This window comes from Eupeodes corollae, chromosome 2 (assembly GCF_945859685.1).
Source record: "Eupeodes corollae chromosome 2, idEupCoro1.1, whole genome shotgun sequence".
Taxonomy (NCBI): Eukaryota; Metazoa; Arthropoda; class Insecta; order Diptera; family Syrphidae; genus Eupeodes; species Eupeodes corollae.
In genome coordinates, this window is record NC_079148.1 from 137353420 (window position 1) to 137378073 (window position 24654).

The 24654-nt window shown below is 33.4% G+C and overlaps 1 protein-coding gene across 2 annotated transcripts in view; it reads left to right on the forward strand.

Moving 5' to 3' along the window:
* The window catches only part of LOC129944267 (LIM and SH3 domain protein Lasp), a 71784-nt gene that overhangs the window by 31310 nt on the left and 15820 nt on the right, over nt 1-24654 (forward strand). For both annotated transcript variants that reach the window (XM_056053593.1, XM_056053594.1), the window contains exon 2: nt 21956-22050. In XM_056053593.1, the coding sequence (XP_055909568.1) occupies nt 21956-22050 (95 nt within the window). The remainder of the gene's footprint in view (nt 1-21955; nt 22051-24654) is intronic.

The following is a 24654-nucleotide window of genomic DNA, read 5'->3' on the forward strand; positions in this document are numbered from 1 at the left end:
GTATTCAAATGGCACACTGATCGAACGATATTCAACAAGCGAAAGCGATGCATCATTGCATGTGTGCCGCACTGTGCATAACTGTAATAAAGCTGCGTTAATTTGTTCAAAATTAGCCTTTGGCCCTAACTGGACAATATAATATGGGGATGCCACGACATGACACACTATTCTAAATATTGTATACCCTCGACTTAACGTTTTGTCTAGTTTTTATTGTCAGTGCGTATTAAGAGGACGGAACATAGACGATATGAAAAAGGTTTATGTTAATCAAGTGTAGCCGCATAATGCGAGGAATAAGTATAATGAATAAATAATAATTTGGAACGAAACAATTGTGTTTCAGTGTTTTACGAGCATATTTGACACTTAAGTCGAAAGTGCATTTTTGAGCATATAGGGTATTCCGCGTTTTATCAGCAAATTTTATTAATAGACAAGAACACAAGTAGAACACAAAAATTAATAATAACATATCATCAACTTTTGCAATTAGGTTGTACAGTGATTCTTTCCATTGATGGAAGTCAAAGTTATCTATGTTAAGGTCCATGTCACTCTCCCTAGCAAGTTTCATGCATTCTGCATACTATCCCGACCTCCCACGAATAGTTTGAAGTGCCACTATCTTCGGTAACCGGTAATTATCCATATTCATGATTTTGAGCACATAATCAATCTGCATTCGAAGTGTTTGTATAAAGAGTGGCTGCAGTCCCGTTTCCAACATAACTATATAGTTCGGCGTATTTGGTGGCAGCCGGAAGATCTTTTTAACGTAGAAGCGTTACAATTTTTCCACATATTCATATTGCTTCGCTCCCCACACTTGAGCTGCATAGAAAAAGATTGGTTCTGCTACTGCCTTAAAAACAGTGTACTTACTGCTTTGTGCGATATTTGTTTGAGAAACAACTTCTTCAAGATGTGCTGATGGCGGTTTTTGCACTTGGAAGCTTTTCTCTCAGATGCGTTTCCACAAAGAATAGTTTAGTTTATTTCATCAAGCAGAGTTTTACAATCTCTTATAGATTACTACTTATATAATAATAAAATAATAGTTCTAATAATAATAAATATGTATAAATATGTACAATCGGCGTTAGTAAATAAATAAAAATATGAAATTAAGTAACTATGCGTTGATTAGATAGCAGAACAGGCATGACATATCTTTTAAAAATATCTCTTGATCAGAGTTGAAATATATCAATGGAGTGTAAATCACTATTTGTCACTTTGATGCAACGAAATATAGGCTCATTCCTACTGTAGTTGCTTCTAAAAAATTCATAACGTAGGTAGAAAACCATACGGAGACTTCTGCAAGGAAAATACAAACTAATACATTCAAGCAAATAAGAACAATTTATGTGGTTACTTAAGATATATTTTACCATCATTACTGAAAAATATCCCCTTCTTAACTCAAGCGTTTGCATACCAAATAGCTGACACCTTATAGGATATGGAGGTCTCTCAATACTCCAATTAAGCTCATTAAAAGCATATCTAGTGAAGGATTTCTGCATTCTTTCTATTCTTAAGGAATGAGTGTTGTAGTACGGATTCCAAACAACACTTCAATACTCAAGGTTTGATCTGACAAAGGCTGAGTAAAGGCATTTGAGCGCGTATGGATCACTGAATTCCTTTGTGTTGCTTCGTACAAAGCCGAGCATCTTATAAGCTTTATTTAGAACAAAATCAATGTGGAAATTAAAAGAAATTTCATGATCTTATATGACACCTAAGTGTTTTTTTGAGTAATTCTTTTCCGAAACAATGTCATTAATTGAGTAATCAAACAAAATGTATGATTTTCTCCTAAAACACGTAAAACTTTTACACTTAGACACATTAAGAAAGAGTACATTTCTATTACACCACAATGCCAATTCATTTAGATCCTCTTGCAATAATAGACAATCATCAACAGATTTATTGGTTTTAAAAATTTTATATCATCAGCATACAATAAATAATTAGAAAATCAAAAAGTATAAAAAACAATTTGGGTCCGGTTGCTCACATAAGAGTTTATTCATTTTAAAAAATGAGAATTTAATCCCAGCAAAAAAAGCTTATGAACAAGAATTTCATGATTTACCCTATCAAAGGCCTTAGCAAAATCTGTGAAAACTACACTGCCAATCACTATGATGAGGCCACATATTTTTCAACCGATTTTCGTTCTTTATACCTGCTGGAAATTTCGTACCAATAAAAGTTTACTACATTTGAGTAGGTAGATATTTTCTTTAAAAAAAGTAATAAAATTAAGGGGTTAAATAGAAAAAACAGTTGGAATTTCCCTACATTAATTAAAGAGCTACTTAAAAGCAGTATGAAAAAGTGCGTCACTTGGAAAATCTTACAAAATAACAAAAATATAAAAGAAATGTTTACAGTTTTTGGTTTTCAAACATTTATTTATTACGTTTTTCTCAATTAATAATGAGTATGCCCCCATTTTTCGATATGACCTCTATTAGACGGTTTGGAATGGAATCATAAAGTTTTTTTAAATAGTCAAGTGAAATCTCGTCCCAGGCATCACGGATAGCTTCAATTAAGGAGTCCTTGTCTTCAAATTGTCTACCGCCTTCATAAACTTTTCGAGATAGCCATGCCCATACGTTTTCGATTATGTTCAAGTCCGGTGAATAGGGTGGCCATGGCAAAAGCTCTACGTTTTCTGATAAAATCCAGCTTTTGACAACCCTGGAATTGTGGACGGGGCATTGTCTTGTTGGAAAATCCAAGGCAGAGGTCCAAAAATATTTTTCATCTTCGGAAATGAGCGTTCCAACAAGTATTTGTAGCTGTTTCCGTTCATTGTTAGAGAAAGAAACTCCAATTCGATTTTGCCATAGTAGGTGATAGCTCCCCACACCATAACACCTGATGTACTGCTGTGATGTCTTCCCAAAATTAGTTCCTCTTTTCTTAAATCATGGAAATAAAAGTTGTAACCATCGGGGCCGTCAAGGCTAAACTTTTTTTCATCCGAAAAGAGGACGCGTTTCCATTGACTGCTCCAAGAGACATGTTCTGTTGCAAAGTTCATTCGCAGCTCCTTGTGTACTTGCTTTAGAACAGGTTTCTTTTTGAGTTTTCTTCTCTGGATAGTACCATCTTTTCTTATTACCCTTCGGACTGTCGAAATACTGGCTGATACTCCGCTTTTGGACCTTATTTTAGTAGCTGATTGAGTAGAACTTGAAGCAATATGTAAAAATAACCGCTTTTCTCGGGATGTTGTTGCTTGGGCTGTGCGTCCTTTTTGGTTTTTTCCATAGTTTTGAGGATCAGCAAGATAGTTGTTTACAACTGTCTTACTTCTGTTCAGCTTCCTTGCTATTTCTCGGCTTGAGAGTCCCATTTCCTTGAAAGCATCGATTTGTCCTCTTTCTGCTACTGTCAACGTCTTTCCGGAACCCATTTGTAGTTGAAATTTAATAAAAATAGTTACTTGTAAAACTTCTTAAATATTGTAACCCAAATTTTGAAAAAAAATTGTTGATTTGAACTTCTACAACGAAATATTCGCAATGGCCTCATCCTAGTGACTCACTTTTTTATATCCTATTTAGGTAGCTCATTCATTAATGTAGGGAAATTCCAACGGTCTTTTCTTAACCCTATAATTGTATCACTTTGTTTTAAGAAAATATGTACCTACTCTCATGTAGTAAAATTTTCCGGGTTAAACAAATTCCAACAGGTATCGGACCGAAAATCGGTTGAAAAATATGTGGCCTCATCCTAGTGATTGGCAGTGTATATCTGTCTGAAAACCTTTATCAAAACCTTTTACTACGGAATTACATAAAACAGTGAGATTAGAAGTTGTTGATCTGCCTGACACGAAACCGTGCTGAAATTCAGCATTTACATTTTTGGTAAAAAAATAAAGTTTATCACAAACAATCTTTTCAAATATTTTAGGAATTACAGATAGCTTACCAATTGGTCTATAGTTACATACTTTTTGTCTCGATCCCGCTTTGAAAATTGGAGAGATGAAAGATGTTTTCCATTCATCTATGAATTGACCAGTTCGAAGTTAAATATTAAAAATAAAGCAAAGGGGTATCGCGAGAGATGTTGCACATTTTTTAATGATCTTAGGAGAAATACCATCCAGTCCAGCACTTTTATTTTCATTAATACCTCTTAAGGCTTCAGATACTTCCATTATGCTCAAATTGATGCTACCGACATCGACAACATTAGATGCTGAAAACTGTGGAAGTACATTAGGTGATGCAAGAAAATATAAGTTCGAATCTGAACATTCAGGTATAGAAATAGAGTCAGAGCCACCATCATGGACTTTCGTTTCCAAATTTGCTTCACTCTGAGCTTGTTGTGCAGAGGAAGAAAGGGTTAATGAAGACCATGCTTGTTGTTGCATTGATTCCACTGATAGTTTTTTCTGTGGATTTTTGCTACCACTTCAACTACTTGTAAGCTTTTCTCTCAGATGCGTTTCCATTTTTAAATTGTTTGTCAAAATCACTCCAAAGTATTTGAACTCTTTGACAATTTCCATATTTTCACCATTGTAGTTACATTTTTCATTAAGGCAGTTTTTACCTCGTCCGTTCTTGAAAATCATGATCTTGGATTTTTCCATGTTTACTATTAGGTTCCATATTTTACAGTACTCAAAAAATCGGTTTATCATAAGCTGTAGAGATTCTGGAGATGACGCGAGAACCACAATATCATCAATTTGGCAGGTAAGAAATCGACTAAGTCTTCGATAAATAGAGCGAATAGGCTTGGACTCATCGTACAATCTTGTCTAACGCCTGATTCAGTTCTAAACCGTACCATTCCAAACTGCTGCATTAGTATCCATATACAGGCTTTGCAGAACTCCTTTAAATTTTAACGACATTCCCATACCAAAGAGCTTATAGAAAAAAACTTGCCTATTCACCCTGTCAAATGCAGACTTAAAATCCACGAAGAACTCGTATAACTTCTTCCTTCTTCTTATAAATGAATCCGAAATGCTTTTCAGAATAAATATATGATCGATTGTTGAGTAACCGAGTCTAAAGCCTGTCTGAGATTCTTTCAACAGCTTATTTCCTTCAATCCGTTTATTGAGCCGTGTTTGCAGAACAGCTGTAAATATTTTATAACACGAATTTAAAAAGGATATTCCTCGATAGTTCGACATCTCAGACGAGCTTCCTTTTTTGTGGATCGAAAAATGATTGATTCCCTAAATTCTTGAGGAGTCATACCTGTTTCCAAAACTCGTTGCAAACTGCAGTAAACTTTTAACAAAACGGTTCCATACTTATAAAATTCCGTTTGTATCCCATTGGAGCCTGCCGCTTCGTTGGTTATATCAGTTTTAAAAACTTCATAATAAATACCCGGATGTGGAAAATGAAAGTTGTTTCCTTCATGAATTGGGTTTAGCAAATTTTTAAAATGGTCTGCCAAAACAACTTGGGATGGATTTTAAAGGTTTTACCATTCAAATTGTTCACCAACTTCCAAAAGTCCTTCGAGTTCATACAATTTGATAACTGTCTAGCTTTTGTCTCAAAGTATTTTGTTTTATATTGGAAACACAATACGGTCTTGTAATAGGTGTTCGCTTGAAGATATTGTCTTTTAAAGTGCTCATGGCTTGAGCGACGATAAGCTCTTAACCATCCAAATGATAATGTTCAGGCCTTTTTACACTCTAGATCAAACCAGGGCTTTATAGAGCTATCTTGTGCTTTTTTAATACTGAACAACGTTCTCGGATATGATGCTTTCATGACCTCTTCTAACTGGCTCAGGTTATATTGCTGATAACTTCGGAGGGAAGTGTTAAGATTTATTTGGTATTGAACTCTATTTTTTTGGTTCCACCTATGTTTTGGTATGAGTCTCATAGGGTTTGAGTCTTCAGTTGCCATGGAAAGTCCACAAGTCACAACTAATGGAAAGTGATCCGAAAAGGGCACATTTTCAACATTGAACTCAATTATTCGGTCGTTCCAATTAACGCTAATAAGGCTGTAATAAATTATCGAACTACCCTGATTGCAGACAAAGGTAAATTCGTCTTCCTTATCCGCCCAGCTGGTTCCATTGATAATTCGAAGACCATAAGAGTTACAAACATCCATTAATTTTGCTCCCTTAGCGTTCTATCCCTCTAATTCAGTTTTCGTTTCCCGCTTCATTACCAATTCTTGCATTCAAATCTCCCACCACCATCAGATTCGAAGGTCTCTGTTATGCCACAAATTCTTCATGTTTTGTAAAATCAGTTTCCCAATGGTTACAGATGATAGATGTTGACACTAAACGGTAATTTATTCCTCCAATATTTATGTTTTAAAACGTCACCTCATCTATAACCCGAAAATCACAATTAATATTCTTCTTATATCCGAAAAAACAAGAGTTCATAATTAATAAACTTGGGTTCAAAGATATTTAAATTATTTTCGGTTACAAAAGTTTCATAAAGCAAAATTATTTCAAATTGGTTAATAAACTTATAAAAATCCATAAATAAACCCTTATTATTTAGTCCTGCAATATTATATGACAGAATTTTAAAATTAAATGACTTTATATTATTTAAATTAACATTAACAACTTCTAAAATATTTTCGATATGGCAGACGGCATTACAATTGAAAACGACTCGTGTGAACCCTCTCCACAGTTTGAGAACAAATTCCTTTCTCAACATCACCTAAAGCTCCACTGTAAGAGCGGAAATTTTCTACATTTAAATATTCGTGCTAAAGCAGCCCTATTCGGATATTCATTGGGGGGAATTTTTCCTGAATTTTTACCAATCACTATTCTGATATTCACCCGAAGTTAATCTGTGTATGTCGGTAACGTCGGTAATATCCGCATATGAAATGTTGCGGAATTTTTATTTGACGTCTGGTTTGATAATTGTTCTTAGTAAAATGTAGGTAAAAACTAATTAACTGCTTAATTTAGAATATCTGTTTTAAAAATAAAAGATTATAAACGTTATTAGGGGAAGAACGACACACAAAGAACAATTTTCAGCAATCATTTCTGTAATGAAATTAAGTACAGACATTGCAAAAAATAATGAAAAACGATAATCCGAAGATTTCCGAGAATTTTGGTAGCCACCAATGAAAGTCGTTTTTTTTATATTTCTCCGAAGCTCTCCGTTTCCTCTGTTTACAATTACAATTCCAATACTTACCATTTCCATTTCTGTTTAGGTGGATTGATTGTCACGTGAACAGCTGTTTACGCAAATGTCAAATTGGTGTTGGATAATGCAGTTCACTCGATTGATAGCACAATGCAAAGGCAGTGTAAAAGGAAAACGAATAGTAGAATAGGGCCGTATCCCTCCTATTGTAAAAAAATGAAAGTTTAAATTAAATGTTAAAGGCCTTATATATTATGCAATTGGTATACTAAAGAATGCTTTCCCCAGACGTTTTCATAACTAACTTCAAAAGTTAGTTTGTAACTAATTCTGTTTTTGTTTTATTTTTTTTCACGTGAAAAATCATAAACCTTAATCTCTGTTTGAATGAATCACTGCCTTATGTTTACCTTTCACTGAAGTTACAAAATTTAATTGTCGGCTGTGTACACTAAATGCGTAAGTTAATCTTGGCGTTTTGTTATGTTAAAATTTACCCAATTGTAAGAGTAACGCAATTTAAAGTGATATCTTTAAAAAAAAGTACAAAAGACAATAAGATAATGAAATCTTAGATTATGAGAAACGCTGACTGTAGTTTGATGCGGGCACCAAATCTCACATAACATGAATCGCGTTTCATATATGGTCGAGTTTACACCTGGGGGTAAATCTGATAATTACCAGTATGTTAGATTGTTGCTTTATATTGTTGTCTTTAATTGTTTTTTTTTTTAAGTCTAAAAAAGGAAGGTAGGTATACTAACCTACATCGGTTATGAAATCAATTTTGTATTTGTCGGTGGAAGTATATTTTTTTGAAGACTGTATATTTTTCGATTATATTTAATATTATCTAAATGAAACAATCTAAACACATTGGGTACGTTCAGAAATCGTGGACTTCAAACGTATTTAACAGCATTTTTTGAACGAGTTAAATTAAAAGGAAAAATATCAAGATGGTTTATTGAAATTTAGTTCCATTTTACATGAAATTTTAATTACTTTTCAGTAAACTTTTCCAGCTTACTTGATTGGAAGTAATCTTCTTGATACATAACCAATCATAGGCTGAAAACGAGCCATACCCTAAAATCACAATAAAAGACTTAATTTACATTCAACTTTATTCTTTTAAAGCGCCAAAGTAAGTAAGTAAGTAAGGCCAAAATTATTGTGTATTGTCACGAAAAAGACCTTATTCCTTTTAACGAAGTTATAAATTTCAGCTGTCAGTTGAATGAAAATACATGATCAGCTGACAATTTGACGTAAGTAGACTTGACTTTATGATAAGGAAGATATTTGTTGGTTAATTTTCCAGTTTAACTTTCAAATAAATTTAGCAGCTGGCTAATCACATATTGGAAGCTTGCTTTCAAGTCTCTTATGTCATCTTGAATTCTCAGAAATATAAATAAAATGTCTTACTTTTTCTGTCAGAAATCTAAGAACAGAACTTGTTTGATTTGATCTCTCAGTAATTCTCAATCGCACAATTTAAAAAGTAAGAAAAGAAATAAAATAAAAAAAAAATTATTTTACTGCTCTACCATACTGAATAAGAAAATTCTCAGAATTCTTAGAAATATAAACTGCCCTAATTATGTGGTTTGATCTTATCGGTGTTTTTTGTATGACATTCTTGCGTATTACTCTATTTATTTAACCTTAACTGACAGCTGTCAAATATTTTTATTTTTTTAAAGGTCTGCCAACACTTTACTGCATGACAAAAAACAAACTGAATTGAATTGAATGTTCATAAACTGCTTCACACAATTCTTCATCAGCTGTTCTGAAGTGTGTGATATGTGAGTTAATATTTTGACTTATGGCTGTTTATTCAGTGACATTGAATTAAATACGAAAATATTGCAAATCTACGGACAACCGTCTAAAATATTCATTAACAATGTTCTTGACTATATTTAAATTTAAAGACTGAATGGGGCTTACTACATTCTAACTTAAATATGCAAGTTTATAGCTATGCACTTGACGTGGGTTTTTATGTGCTTGTTTTAAGTAGGAAACAAAAAAGTGATTAAAAAGTATATTTACGAGCAAAAATTAAAATTAAAAAAATAGTAAAACACCAATTTTATGAATTTACTACAACAAGAATCTATCATTTTAGTAATTTATAGATATTAAGTAATCTTAGTATAATACTCAAAGATTTTGCGCGCTACAAAACCTAAAAGCAAGTATTAACGTTGTTGAATGGCAAATGCATAAAAGAGGAAATGCGGCCACATCCCCTGAATTTCTAAGAGCAAAAAAGCGACACCAAAAAAGCACAGTTTTAGCAACTGTAAGCAATATGACTGTTGCTGACTTTATCATCCTTTTGAAGAAAAATGTTAGCCATATGGCTACAAAAGATGATATGGTTGCATTAGGCTATGAAGTGTCTGTACTAAGAGCCAACCAAGAAGAATATGCGGGTAAAATAACTTACTTGGAAGCTCAAAATGCACGCTTGGAGTCGGAAGTAGAAAGACTCATAAAAAAGACAACTGAGAACAATTTTTTAGTACACCTGTCTAGCGAAGAATCAAAAAGTCTTATTTTTAAGGCCAAGAACATGTGTAGTGGTCTTCTTGAGGCAGAATTTGCCGGAGCTGTCAAAGGCGCCTACCCGGTGAAATGCAACAAATTTGGTATGTCTAATGTTGTTGTGCAAATGGCTTATCAGTCTGCGGCAAATAATGTACTGAAGAATTGTAGAAAGCTGAAAGGTACGAGAATGTTAGTTCACAAGGATTTGCCATTCAACGTTCGCCAAGCAGATCGTATGGAAGTTGATGGTTCATTCTTCACCTGGGATAACAACCTCGGCCTGAGATGTGGAAACAGCGATATTAAATATTAAATTTAAAGTGGTTTAAGGTCACAATTTGAACAAAATAAAAATACAACTAATGCTAATGAAAAGTCAATGACAGTAGGTGTCAATGGATCAGCAGCTGATAGTAATATCCACTTTGTTGCACCAGCGCCATCTGCTCGTGAACATTTAAGATCAGCAGAAGTCAACAATGATTTTCATCTGTCGGTCAGCAGTTACATTGTACATTCAAAAAATTATAATTTACAATACAACTAATTTAGAATATTAAGCTATAACGTCTCAGGACTTAAAAATAAATTAATTTATCCTGATTCTTTTAATTTTATAAAAGAATTTGATATATTTGTGATTTAAAAGACTTTTTAATAATAATAATAATATTATTATAATTGTAAACCTGAATTATTATATTAATAAAGTCTATTCTTATCTAAAAAAAAAACTTTCTTGGCTTTAAAGCGTCTTGCACATGAGCTATGAACTGCGAACTGTGAATGTTCCCATATTTTGACTTTTCTTTCACATAAACTTTATTTTTATTCGCAAGAAGCGACGAATTGTCAATTTATAATTACCCTTTGAGGTTAAGTTGAACGCGAACAATTTATACGTTGCAGTGTGGATGGTATGTGGAACGTGAATAGAGTTTGACAGTTCGTACCAACCACAGTGCAATTCATTGCTACCAAATTGTTTTTATAAAATTTTCTTGTTTTAGAGAACAAAATGCAAATTTTATTATCCTAACATTAGTGTCAATTGGTTTCTTATAATTTAAATGTGTTTTTGTTTGAAATTGACTTTGTGAAGTGTGTAAAATCAGGGTTGTTCGTCCTTACGATAGGAAGTCAAACAACTTCAATGTGGCTATGATTTTTTGTTGATTAACAAAATCGAAACTGCAAATAAATGGGTTAATTTTGACAATAAAAATTCAAAACTAAGAAAATTCCGAAATATCAATTCTAATTTGAGGAAATATCTGCACAAATCTTGTGCAACTTTTTCGTTTTTCAATATTGAAATAAGTCTGGCTATAAGCCAAATACAGATCTTTTTGTTAAAAGTCTTAATCAATTGTCAGCTCCAATTTACTATTAGCTTTTCACTAAGTGATTTCGTTCGTGCAATGATTCAATTTATTTCACGAGCACTCAATCAATAACCCTCCTTTCCTTTTTTCAAACTCAAATTACTATACTGCCAATCGAAAAATGGTAAATTCACTGCATCACAAGTATAATAAAGGTAAATTAATCGAAAACACACGTTTATCAATAGTGCCTTAGGGCCCCTTTTTGTACTTGAAACAACCATCATTTCATTACCCGCACTCTGTTTTATATAGCACCTCTTTAATAGTGAAACGAGACAAGGTGTGGGAACTTCGAATGGAACATAAATTTCCTATACTCTACTCTCCACATCTCGGCATCCCCAAAACATCAGCAGGATGAGATCTTTGTTCATATGATTCCCAGTGCAGTATTTTTATATGTACCAGTACCTGCAGATACATACGAGTATGCACTCCGTTAAGTTTCTCGCGCTCCTAATTGAATATGAATAGAATTTTAAATCACTTGGGACAAACCTTGTGGTGGCATGGCGTACTAATGATACCCTAGGCCCAATCCAATCCAATCCATTTCGCTATGTACAAAGGTATTGATAAGAATGCAATACAAAACAGATCCCATATACGAGTAGATTGTGAAAATAATAAATAATTTTTGGCCCACGGAAAGTGGGTTAATAAGAACGCCGAATATTAAAGCCCAAAGAAGGGACTGTACTTTAGTGTTTTACCGTCAGTATAGTCGATAAATATAATAAGGGTAATGTTGAAGTGATTTAATATGCCCATCGTGCTTGTTTGCTTTTTCGCGGGAAATCTTTTTGTTTTTGTCGTTTGGATAAAGCTTATGGATATCTGCGGTGACTGCTTTGGTGGTATAAAATTATTAATAAAATTAACTTTCCTGACAGCAAAGGTAAAATTATTGTTCTTTGTCTTTGTGGTCACAGAGACACTGAATAAATATTTAGTTTCAAATTGCTATTGGCACAAAAGTACAAAGGGAAAAATGAAAATGAAAGCATATTATAGTATATGGTTGTGGGTAATTCCAGTGAACTTTAAAATGGAATAATTAAGAAAATGAAAAAGTTATTTGTTTAATATTTATGACTTGAACTTTGCTTTTCCTATCACTTAGCTTATTTTTGAGAAGCTTTCTAAAAACTGACAATCATGGCGTACCCTACGATTTATCTTCTGACACATGACTTAACCGAAACAAACCATACTTTTTAAGATGAAGCAGATTAACTCAACATAAAAATATGTTGTATAAAAACGCCATCTTCAGATCAAAACTGTAAAACTATAAAACAAAGGTATTGAGAGATCTGTCAAAGTTTAAACACTGAGCTCCCGTTGCGGTGACAATGGGCAGGTTCAGACAACATAAGAGACTTCATTTGTAGTCAACCACACTCTTTAAACCTAAACCAAGGCAACTAGTTTCTTTTTCAAGTGTCAAACTTGTAAGTTTACTTCACAAAACTCTTCCTTCAGTTTATCATTGTGGAAACTATTGTTGTTTACAAAACATTTCTTAGTAATGCTACAAGTTCACCACAACTTATATTTTGTATTATAAAGAAATATTACTTATTCATTTTTCAATTTCTGAGGGGTCCATTTTACACAAAACTTTAAATTAAATATGCAGAAAATAAATAAAGTTCAGCTTTTAATTGAATGAAAAAACATGATGTGGAAGTTTCCATATTTTGACATTTCTTTCACATGACCTTTATTTCTATTCGCAGAGAGCAACGAATTATCAATTTATAATTACCCTTTCAACAATCAAAAAAGAGTGGTATAATTTTGAGGTTAAGTTGAGCACGAACAATTTATTCGTTGCAGTGTGGATGGTATGTGGAAGCTTTCACTCTGTTTAAAGGACTATTCACATAAGAGCGACCTACGAATGAACGAATATTTATCCATTTTGACATTTAATTCGCATGGCTTGTTTTTATTCGTCATTGAAGATGCACTGCAAAGACGTGAATGACATTTTTAGGTTAAACGCGAATGACATTTTTTCGTTGAAGTGTGGAACGCGAATTGAGTTTGACAGTTTATTACAATCAGCTTTAAATGCACGGCTAATAATTTGGTTTCTTAAATGTGTCTTAAGCAGTGTTCACATGAGCGCGCCCAACGAACTACGAATAAACGAATATTCGTCGATTTTGACATTTCTTTCACATGAGAGTTTCTAATTCGTCGCGAATGAATTTGACTTTGACAAACGAAACTAAAACAAGAATAATTCTTTTAGATTAAGTACGCGCGATTATTTTACTCGTTTCGAGTGTGGATAATGTGGAACGCGAACAAAGTTTGACAGTTCGTATTAACTACATTTTTTTTCACGACGAATAAATTTGTTTTATTAAATTTATCAAAATATGATATTTAAAAGTTAAAGTATGTACCATAAATCCAACAGAAACTATATTACTATTGTTTTGTTAAGAATTAGTGTGGAAATATGTCTTCAAACGTATAAAACCTCACATTTTGTAATTCACTCGTCGTTCGTTGATTGCGGTCATGTGAATACTGCTTTATGTCTTCTGAACTTTCTCAATAGCAGATGATTCTGAGATGTCAGTAAGAGCAATCCAAAGTTTTAATTTCGTTGTAAGATAGTTAGTTGGATGTTCTTTAAACTAAGATTTAAATAATGACTACATTTAATACAATTTAGTAAATATTAAAATTAGCAAGTTGCTAAGTTAAAAAGCTAACTAACTCTTCTTATATTTTAACTCACTAATTTAAATAGTAGTAGCTTGCTAAACATCTGAGCTTCTGACATTTCAAATTAATAGGTATGTTTCCCAAATTAAGGTTTGTTTGCTGTTTTTTAGTCTATAAAGTTCACGAACTGTAAATTCTTAAAGTGTCCACATGCACCTTTATGGATTAAAAAGAATCAGTAGATTATCAATTACCAAGAAATTAAAAGTTTTAGAAAAACTTGGTTGTTTAATATTTTGTATCAATGGCATTTAATACAGTTTTGACAGTTGCATCACAATGGCCGCGTTCAATCTCAGACCGATAGGGAATCCGGATACCAAAAGTACCCAAGATTTCCTTGTATGTATGTGGGTATCTGACAGAACAGCTGATTCAACGTGTGGATTCAATTTGAAGGCACAAGAAAATTGATTTCAAATGTGTATCCCTTTTAAAATCAGTTGAATTATTGAAATTATGCGTTGAAAACTTTAACAATAGTTTTGGGCCACAAAATCCAAATGGTTGTCTGTTTTGTAAACAGCTGGAACGTGTCTTTATTTATTCGCCAGCTATCTTATTTGGGTTTCCGAATTGTCCAATAAGGTATTGCAAAATCCACCTTTCCAGGAATAGGAAAGCCTATCCAACACGAAATTGAACGGCGCCAATGTTGATACGATTTTGACATTTATGATAATAATAAGTATGTGAGGTTTGATGTTGCCAGGTTAGCCATAGCGCTTTATTATTATTTTTGACAACCAAGCCACGACATCACTCAACAGAAAATAATTGAATAAAATAAAGCTATTGATAAAAGAATACATTATAGACTTTGCGCCGAATCTATTTAACTCGTAAATAAAACACATTCATGCAATAAATTGGTGTATAATATTTATTTTGTACACCCAAAGTCTGACAGATCAATGCCCTCATCTAAGGAACATGTTCATAATAGTCTTTCTAATTTGATAGGTTTATTTATTAAGTTCTATTATTATTATATGTTGTGTGTCATTGCATGTATGCTTTTATTATTTTTCCAACTTAATTCTTCTAGCCCTAAAAGATTTCAGTTATAACGGCTTTGTGTTGTGAAGAAAACTTCGATCTACAAAATAAAACGAAAAACGACCAAATTAATAAATTTTATGTGTCATTTGGATACTTTGCTTTAACGTCGTCGGCGTTGTCGTCATCGGTCGATCGGCAGCACGCTAGTAGTCACCGTCATTTTTAAGCCCCTATGGCTGTCATCATGGACAGAGTAAAGACTGTAGTATAGTTTTCTTTATAATACCCAAAGATAGATTTATACATAAATTATGTACGTTGTTCTCAATGTGCTTCATTTTGTAATCAAATTGCTAAGCGGTGGATTATGGGGAAACTAATTTCATGCTCTACATACTTTTTGTTGTCCTCTTGATTGGTTTCAATTCGGCGGTTGGTTGAAGTTGACACTCGCAGTCAAATTAGCAAAACTTCTAAATTTTGTCGTGGCTTATTGTCATATGCCACGATGAGAAAATAAAATAAATGAGCAGGGCTATGTCATAAGTTAAAAATAGACTTATTTATAGATCAGTTTACGAGTATATTTGATCAATCATTATAGGTTAATTTTCCAGATGACATACTTTGTCCAAATTAATGAAAATCTACAGGATATTTTAAAGCCCCGAATTATTTTTTTTAAATTGATTACAAATTTTCTTGGCATAAAATACACTTTCGAGTTTAAGCACAGCTTTAATATCGATGTCAAGTTGCTATAAAAGTTAGCTATACAAATGTTTACTTGTGAATTTGAATTGTTTGAATGAGAAATAATAAGCTTCCTAAAAATTTACTTTTCTATTAAAAATGTTCTAAAAAAACAAAAAATTACATCATTTGTATGAACTGTGTTGTGTTTTGTTCAATCACATAACCATGTAAGCCGCCCCCACATATTTATACATCAAAACCTGAGAAAGATCAGAATCATCATCATCGTATCATCACTGACGCTGCCTTCATACCGCGCCGACCGCCATCTACCGCCGCATGCCGGTTGCCTTTCTAACCACACACAATATAATAATTAATAATAATAATAATTGCAAAAGCTAAATCGAAATGAACGTTAGTTAAATCTTGTGTATAAATACAAGAGAAGACTCGGTATATAGAGTATATAGAGTCTACCGCAGTAATTGTATGCAAAATAATGCATCGTTTGCTATTGCAGCCCTGAAGCGCAGAACTATGTTCTATAATCATATGAATGTGCATCAGGAAAAGTAACAACAGCGACATCACCAATTTTAGAATAGAAACTCAACCGCATATAATGTCTGCCATTGTTGGTTTCATCAGTCAGCTATCTAGCATTAGGCATAGAAATGGAGACACACACGTCATTCTCTCTACCTCTGTTTAGTTGGTTTTACCCACTCTATCTGTGAGATGGAGCTCTAATGAGGATTTAATTTAAAATTTGAAGGGAAAATAAAACGAAATTATATTTTAAGTATATTATCATGTTTTTAGGTAGTTTCGGAAATTTGAATGCTAGATCTCTTCTTGTTGCTTACTGTTATTGTTTTGCTTATCAAATATTTATTTTGCTTAATGAATTAATGGCCAAATTTAGGAAGTTAAAATAATGGATGTGAATTTTTATTTTATATCTCTTTTTTTTAGCTATTAATTTATTTGGCAGAAACATTTCGAGTAACGTAGAATAAATTAACCAAACATTTTATAAAAATAAAATAAGAATCGAAAAAGGTAAAGCTTCAATGATTTTTTTAAAGAATTAATCTAATTTCCCAAAGAGCGCTAAGTGACGCAACCATTTTACAGGAAATGAGGTTAAACACAATACTGAAGACGGAGTTCTCTATGTTCTCTATTTAATTGTATGTTGTAGTAAATTTCCACATTTAGAAAGTGTTTTTAAACGGATATGTCAACTTTGTATATAATACCTATAGAACTGTCATCAGAGTTACTCTACCGCCGACACCTAGTGGCTACGGTGACATTAGCAAATGCAGACTATTTTGTATTAACCCTTGTATATACAGCCGTTGACAGCTAAGTCTGCTATTACACGATGAATCTAGATGCATGCGACACTTCGAACAACATAAGTGTAAAAGAGAAAAAAAATTCGAAAACATGAGATGCAAGAAAATCGACCTGTGTCGCACGGGTAAAATTTTCCTTGCGACAATTTGACGTTTCTCTGTTCTCTTATTCGTATTTTTGGCTTTTGCCATTCTCTTTCATATGGTTTTTTCGTTGTTCGAGAAGCAAACTTCGACGGACAGTTCATTTTGTTTACATTTTATTTACTACGCACAATTGTTGTCAATATAAATCCTTTCTATATAAGGGGTGATTTTTTTGAGGTTAGGATTTTCATGCATTAGTATTTGACAGATCACGCGGGATTTCAGACATGGTGTCAAAGAGAAAGATGCTCAGTATGCTTTGACATTTCATCATGAATAGACTTATTAACGAGCAACGCTTGCAAATCATTGAATTTTATTACCAAAATCAGTGTTCGGTTCGAAATGTGTTTCGCGCTTTACGTCTACGTCTATGGTCTACATAATCGACCAAGTGAGCAAACAATTAATGCGATTGTGACCAAGTTTCGCACTCAGTTTACTTTATTGGACATTAAACCAACCACACCAATGCGTACAGAAGAGAATATTGCGTCTGTTTCTGAGAGTGTTGCTGAAGACCGTGAAATGTCGATTCGTCGCCGTTCGCAGCAATTGGGCTTGTGTTATTCGACCACATGGAAGATTTTACGCAAAGATCTTGGTGTGAAACCGTATAAAATACAGCTCGTGCAAGAACTGAAGCCGAACGATCTGCCACAACGTCGAATTTTCAGTGAATGTCGCTTTTTTATCGACAAATTTTGTTCAGCGATGAGGCTCATTTCTGGTTGAATGGCTACGTAAATAAGCAAAATTGCCGCATTTGGAGTGAAGAGCAACCAGAAGCCGTTCAAGAACTGCCCATGCATCCCGAAAAATGCACTGTTTGGTGTGGTTTGTACGCTGGTGGAATCATTGGACCGTATTTTTTCAAAGATGCTGTTGGACGCAACGTTACGGTCAATGGCGATCGCTATCGTTCAATGCTAACAAACTTTTTGTTGCCAAAAATGGAAGAACTGAACTTATTTGACATGTGGTTTCAACAAGATGGCGCTACATGTCACACAGCTCGCGATTCTATGGCCATTTTGAGGGAAAACTTCGGAGAACAATTCATCTCAAGGAATGGACCGGTAAGTTGGCCACCAAGATCATGCGATTTGACGCCTTTAGACTATTTTTTGTGGGGCTACGCCAAGTCTAAAGTCTACACAAATAAGCCAGCAACTATTCCAGCTTTGGAAGACAACATTTCCGAAGAAATTCGGGCTATTCCGGCCGAAATGCTCGAAACAGTTGCCCAAAATTGGACTTTCCGAATGGACCACCTAAGACGCAGCCGCGGTCAACATTTAAATAAAATTATCTTCAAAAAGTAAATGTCATGGACCAATCTAACGTTTCAAATAAAGAATCGATGAGATTTTGCAAATTGTATGCGTTTTTTTTTTTAAAAAAGTTCTCAAGCTCTTAAAAAATTACCGTTTATTAACCCTTGTATATACAGCCGTTGACAGCTAATAGAAACGATTCTATTTTTGCAATATCGCTCTATTATTGATGAATGTCTCTCACCTAACGGATCATATTGTGATCTATTTATGATCTATCATTCTTTCTCTTTAAACAAATATGCATAGCATCTTGAAAGGTGACACTTTATGCAAACCGTTATGATTTTAGTTTCGGCATATGCTTTTTTTTGTTGACAGCTTATTAGAAACGATTGTCTTTAAGGTAAAAATAATCAATATTGTCGGTATTATTCTAAATTAAAAGGTGAATATTTAATTAATTATCATAAAAAATATCCATTTCCAACAAAAAGCTGTTGAGCAGGAGGTTTTCAAATCCGAAACGCTATTGTAGAGCTTAATAAAGCTGGCTTATTATACCAACAAATTGCAACCCAGCTTAACTGTTTCAAAAAGATGGGATTAGGTGCCGTTGCCCATATAAAACCACTGACAATGTTATGCGCCGAAAGAGACCACGGAAAACATCAGTTCACACAGATAGAAAAATTGTCCGCCTGGCAAAAGCAGATCCTAGAAGAAGTGCAGCAGTCATTCGGCGCGAAATAATGGACGATTCTGATATCCGCATATCAAAAAGAACTGTTTCCCGTCGTTTAGTTGAAGCTGAACTTCATGGACGGATTTGACGTAAGAAACCAATAGTCACAAATGTTCAAAGACAGCGGCGCATCCAGTTTGCCAAGAGACATGCCGATTGGACGGTGAATCGATTTAAATTTGTGTTGTGGAGCGACGAGACGAAGATAAATCGCATTGGTCCCGACGGCAGAAAGTACGTCCGACGCCCAAAATGTAAGGAACTTAACCCAAAGTACATTTCACCGGTAGTCAAACATGGCGGTGGTTCAATCTGCGTTTGGGGATGTTTTTCTTGGAACGGCTTGGGACCCATTTATCGTAAAGACGGAATTCTTAACAGCGAGAAATATGTTGAGATACTAGAGAACATAATGCTACCGTGGGCTGAAGAAAATATGCCGGTCATTTGGTCTTTTCAACAAGGCAATGATCCGAAGCATACTGCAAAACTTATAAAACATTTTTTTGATCAAAATTCTATGCGAGTACTTGACTGGCCATTGTTAAGTCCGGATTTAAATCCTATGGAGCATCAATTGGATGAAGTCAAAAATTCCGTAAGCACTCAAAACTTTCAAAATTTGGATACTTTATTCGAAAGAGTAAAAGTAGCCTGGTATGCGACTATAGCTAAAAGATGCCAAGATCTTTGTGCAGCAGTTTTGAAGCAGAGAGGATTTCCGACAAAATATTAACCTTTTTAAATCACAAAACCCAAAAGAATTGTTTGTTTTCTTACTTTTTGTTTGACATTTTTCTAAGTTTCTAATTCGAGGTTTAAATATAAAAATATTCCAAATCATAATAAATAAAAGTCAATATTTGAAGAATCGAATGAGAAAATCTATGTTTTTATTTGAACACGAAATCGTTTCTAATTAGCCTAACCTAACCATAATAGTACTATAGAATTCATATCCAAAAATGTCATTCTCAAATGTCAAACCTTAAACAGCAACCAGCGAAACATCTCACATATACATACATAATTATAACCTTTTTTTGAAATCCACCGCTTTTCTTATGGTGTTTGAAATTGACATATTGAAACCTTATGAATCCCACAAATTGACAGTTTTTCTTCTAAATTTGACATTCGATTTTGAAATCAGAATCCCCAACGCAATCATACAATAAAAATGAAAATTTTGAAATCAAACCACATTTCACTAACACAATCGTGACTCGTACACAAACATCAGAATCGATATAAGATCTGTTCGTTTTATTTATTCATCCAAATTGAATATCATAAACGCCATAAGAGTATACCATAGAGTTCTTATTCCTAGTGCCTCCGGAAAGCTTATTATAATAATTACATAAGAGTAAATACCGACAGCAAAAAAAACAGCTGTCTTACACATAAACCTTGCTTCAAAAATGTCATTTCTGTTGTAACTTTCAAATACCTTATCACTTGACAATTTGGCATAACAAAGAATACATTATTGCCACATAATAACACACATTCTGTTTCTGATTTCGGGAGAATGGAAGGGGATCAGCGAAGGAGAGGGAGGAGTAAGGGGTCTACCAACATGTAAAAAAAAAATGCACCACACATTCTTGACAATATACAAATCTCGACTTCATAGTTGCACTGCTTCGCAATTCATCATCGCATTCCATCGTATACATATTGGGCTGAAGGAAATACACACCTAAGTGTCATGTAACAACTATACAACACCTCCTCCATCGCTTTGTATACTTCTTGTTGCTGCAGCCCCCTCCCCCTCCATTATAACCATTCCATTACGCGACTTCTTGCCAAAGAAGACGTCAACCATATTTTACTACGGAACTGGTTACATCAGTGACAGACACATAATTCTATAGAAATATTTTGCGGCTGGATATACACATTTGCTTTAATGCATTGGTTTTCCGTGTGCAAATACAATTTACAACAACGTGTGAAAGTGAAAACACCATACTGCGTGGTAGAAAAGGTGAAGAATAATGACAAGTTAGTAGAAAAAAAGAAGGAAAATATCAAAAGCAAAATATGCCTGTCCATTTAAACCCGAATCACATCGGATCCGCTAGCTGCCGTTACTGTGATGACAGATGGCAGCGCGGCAACGACGCACACGACTTTTTAACGCATTTTATGGTAATTGTCAAATGTGACCAAATATAACGATCGTCATTAAGACTGTTTTTTTTTTATTTACAATAGATGGCAGTAGTCAAATGTCAAATATGCAAATACTTTTACTTTTAAGAAGAGAAATTTTCTTCAACTCAAATCCGTTGACAAAAAAAAATCACTATGAATTAAACTTCTTGCGTAAACAATAAATTCACCTTTTTGGAGATAATTTCATTAGATTGTAATTTACAACAAGCAATATAATGATGAATGTTGTTTCTTCTTTCTTTTCTTTACATTTTTATTTTTCATTCAACAATAAATTGGCAGGAAGCTGTTGCCTACTTTCCACGCTTATTATGTGGATTAGTATGCGAGGTAAATAACAAAAAAAAAAAAACAAAATGGAATACAGGAAATCTTTGAATACAACATATTGCTTCGTTTATTTTGTTGTTGTTATTTTGTGTCTAGCTTTGTACATGTTTATATAGAGAAAGCTAAACTAGATGAATTGAAGCTAATTGATACTTAGGAGAGTCGTTTATAATATTGTTATCCTATCATTATAAAATTTAATTTACCTAAATAACATCAAATTTTAGAATGTGTCATTGTGGGTTTAGAATACTTGATGAGGCAGATAATTGGTGATATTTAAAATTTAATCAATTATATTTTATTTTTATTTCTTCCAGACATGGCACAAAACCTGCTTCAAATGTACGGAATGTGGAATGACATTAAATATGAAAACATACAAAGGATACAATAAATCTCCATATTGCGAAGCGTAAGTGTAAAGAAATCTTAACGAAACATTTTTAAATAGTTTAAGGTTTAACAAGTCTACAAACTTTATTTTATTCATAATAATTGACATATGTATACAATTTTTGTTTAAAAAAAGATTTAAAAAAATTCACTGCTTTCCATGTTTTGCAAATTCCTTAAATCAATATACAACAATATCAATGTCATAAATTGATGTCATTTCAATTACCTTTTGTTCTTCCAAAACTATCTGTCAAACTAAACAACAAAAAGAAGTTAGTATCTATAATAAAAGACTCTCACTGTGCTCGATTCAAAAGATTTTCCAATAATTATTCCTTAAAAAAAATATTCATATAAAAAGCTACAAGTAACGGTTACGTTAACGGTAACGACGACGACGGTTAGCATCGGATTAAAATGTTTTGTTCGTTTGTGTTTCTTCTTTTTTCTTTCAATCGAGACTCTCTTCTGTATGACCTTTGAAAGCATTTTTGTAACTGATTTCATGTTTGGTTGACACAAATCATGGCATTAGAGTGCAAAAGTAGAATAAACTGAAATACAAGGTCGTTTAGTGCCGGTAAAAAATTTGTGGCAGCCATTGACGGTGACGGGTGACTGCTGGCTGCTAGCTGACAGCAACATCTAGCAACCATCAGTGGCAGCAATAGCTTGTTGCACGAAACAGACCTAGTTTTTTCTTTCATTTGATTACTGAACACTATGCACAGCCATTGATGCACTGTAACACTGTACAGTACAAGTAGGGTTGGAATTAAATTTACAATAAATTTAAGTATAGTCTTTCTCTCAATCAATAGCATTTAACATTCGTACTTATACAATTGCGGTCACAAAGTGTCATTCACTTAGTTAGGATAGGAGTGGAGAATATTATGTCTACAAAGAATCACAACAACAAAAATGCTGTAATGTCAATGATGAACAATCTCACTTATCACTGTAATGAATCTCTTAACTGTAGGCTTGATTTAATCTTACGTACTTACATATTATATTCAAAGTGACGTTTTTGAGTTTAGATTAGTACACTAAAAAAATGACAGAAACCCATCCCCAGTAGTTCAGTTTTTATGTTTGAAAGTTGATACAAATGAACAATTGTCAAAAAATAATTTATAATAATATCGTAAACAAATTAGGGAAATGCAGACTAGACCTAATTTTAACTCAATAAAATGGACAATTTTTAAGAAGATATGTAAAGAAAATATAAGGAATAATTGATATTCCTGAGGGAAAGGAATTTGTTTGTAGATTATCAGGCCTATTCTGCTATTCATCGGGGGGAATTTTACTCAAATTTTCACTAATCATTATTCTGCTATTCATTTGAAGTGAATCTGTGTATGTCGGTAACGTCTGTAATACTGCACAGTATTCTTCTATATTCACGTGAAATCATTCATTCTATACAATTTAGACCCGCATATAAAATGCAGCGTATTTTTCATTTCATGTCTGGTTTGTTAATCTTTGTAAGCATAATGTTAGGGAAAACTAATTTATTGCTAAATTAAGAATATTTGTTTTATAAATAAAAGAATATTATCATTTTTAGGGGAAGGAAGACACTTTTTAACATTTCTCCGAAGGTCTCTGTTTGAGGATTCTCTAATTCCTCTGCTTACAATTGGAATAAAAAGTCCAATACTGTCCATTTCCAAAAATTGCAGAAATTATTCTGTTTAGGTGGATTGATTAAACTTAATTTTTTTATGAATCAAAACAATCTATCCAACATTCCCAAGATTTTTACATGAACAGCTGTTTATTTGAATGTCAAATTGGTTTGGGATAATGTAGTTCACCCGATAGATAGCAGAATGCAAAGGCAGTGTGAAAGGAAATCGAATGGATGAATCGAATATACGATCCACGTGAATAGCAGAATAGGGCTGTTTGTTCTTTCTACATTCATAGGTGTATGTCTTCGCGTGTAATAGATGGCGCTATAATTTTTGACACTAACTTTTTGCAAAATAATAAACAAATATCCTGCTTTTTTGTTGTTTTCCCTAGTTTGTTATATTTCCTCTCTGTTCTCTGTTAAATTGACAACTCAAATGTTCGTAGAGTAGTTGTGCATTTGGATTTACGTATGTGTTTTCCATTGGGGAAAAAATCAATCTGTTACTGTTGATGTTATTTATTTTTTTAAATGAAAATGGACTAACTGGGCTTATTTTTCAAGAGAAAACAGTAGAAAAAACAATTAAGTTTTGCTCTGTTTCCACCAAAGGCTTATCTCAGTTTAGATAAAATAAATCTTTTTGGTGTTTCCACCTCACAAGATCACAAGAAGATTAAAAAAAGATTAAGTATGACAGCACTTTCTAAAATGCAAATAGTTTTTCGATGTATGAAGTGCAACAGAGATAGTTTGATTAGTATTAAACAATGAAAAACTGATAAGTTCAGCACCATATAAGAATATGAATGTTAAACCAACTCCTCCACACAGGTTTTTGTTCTCAAATTTTGACTCGTCTCCGACGGGAATCTAATCAAATAAAGCCCATTTCAACTCGATTCAAATATATAAAGAATTAAGGCGATATTCAAGCTCGCTTCAACGCCACATGTTAATGTAGTAGTC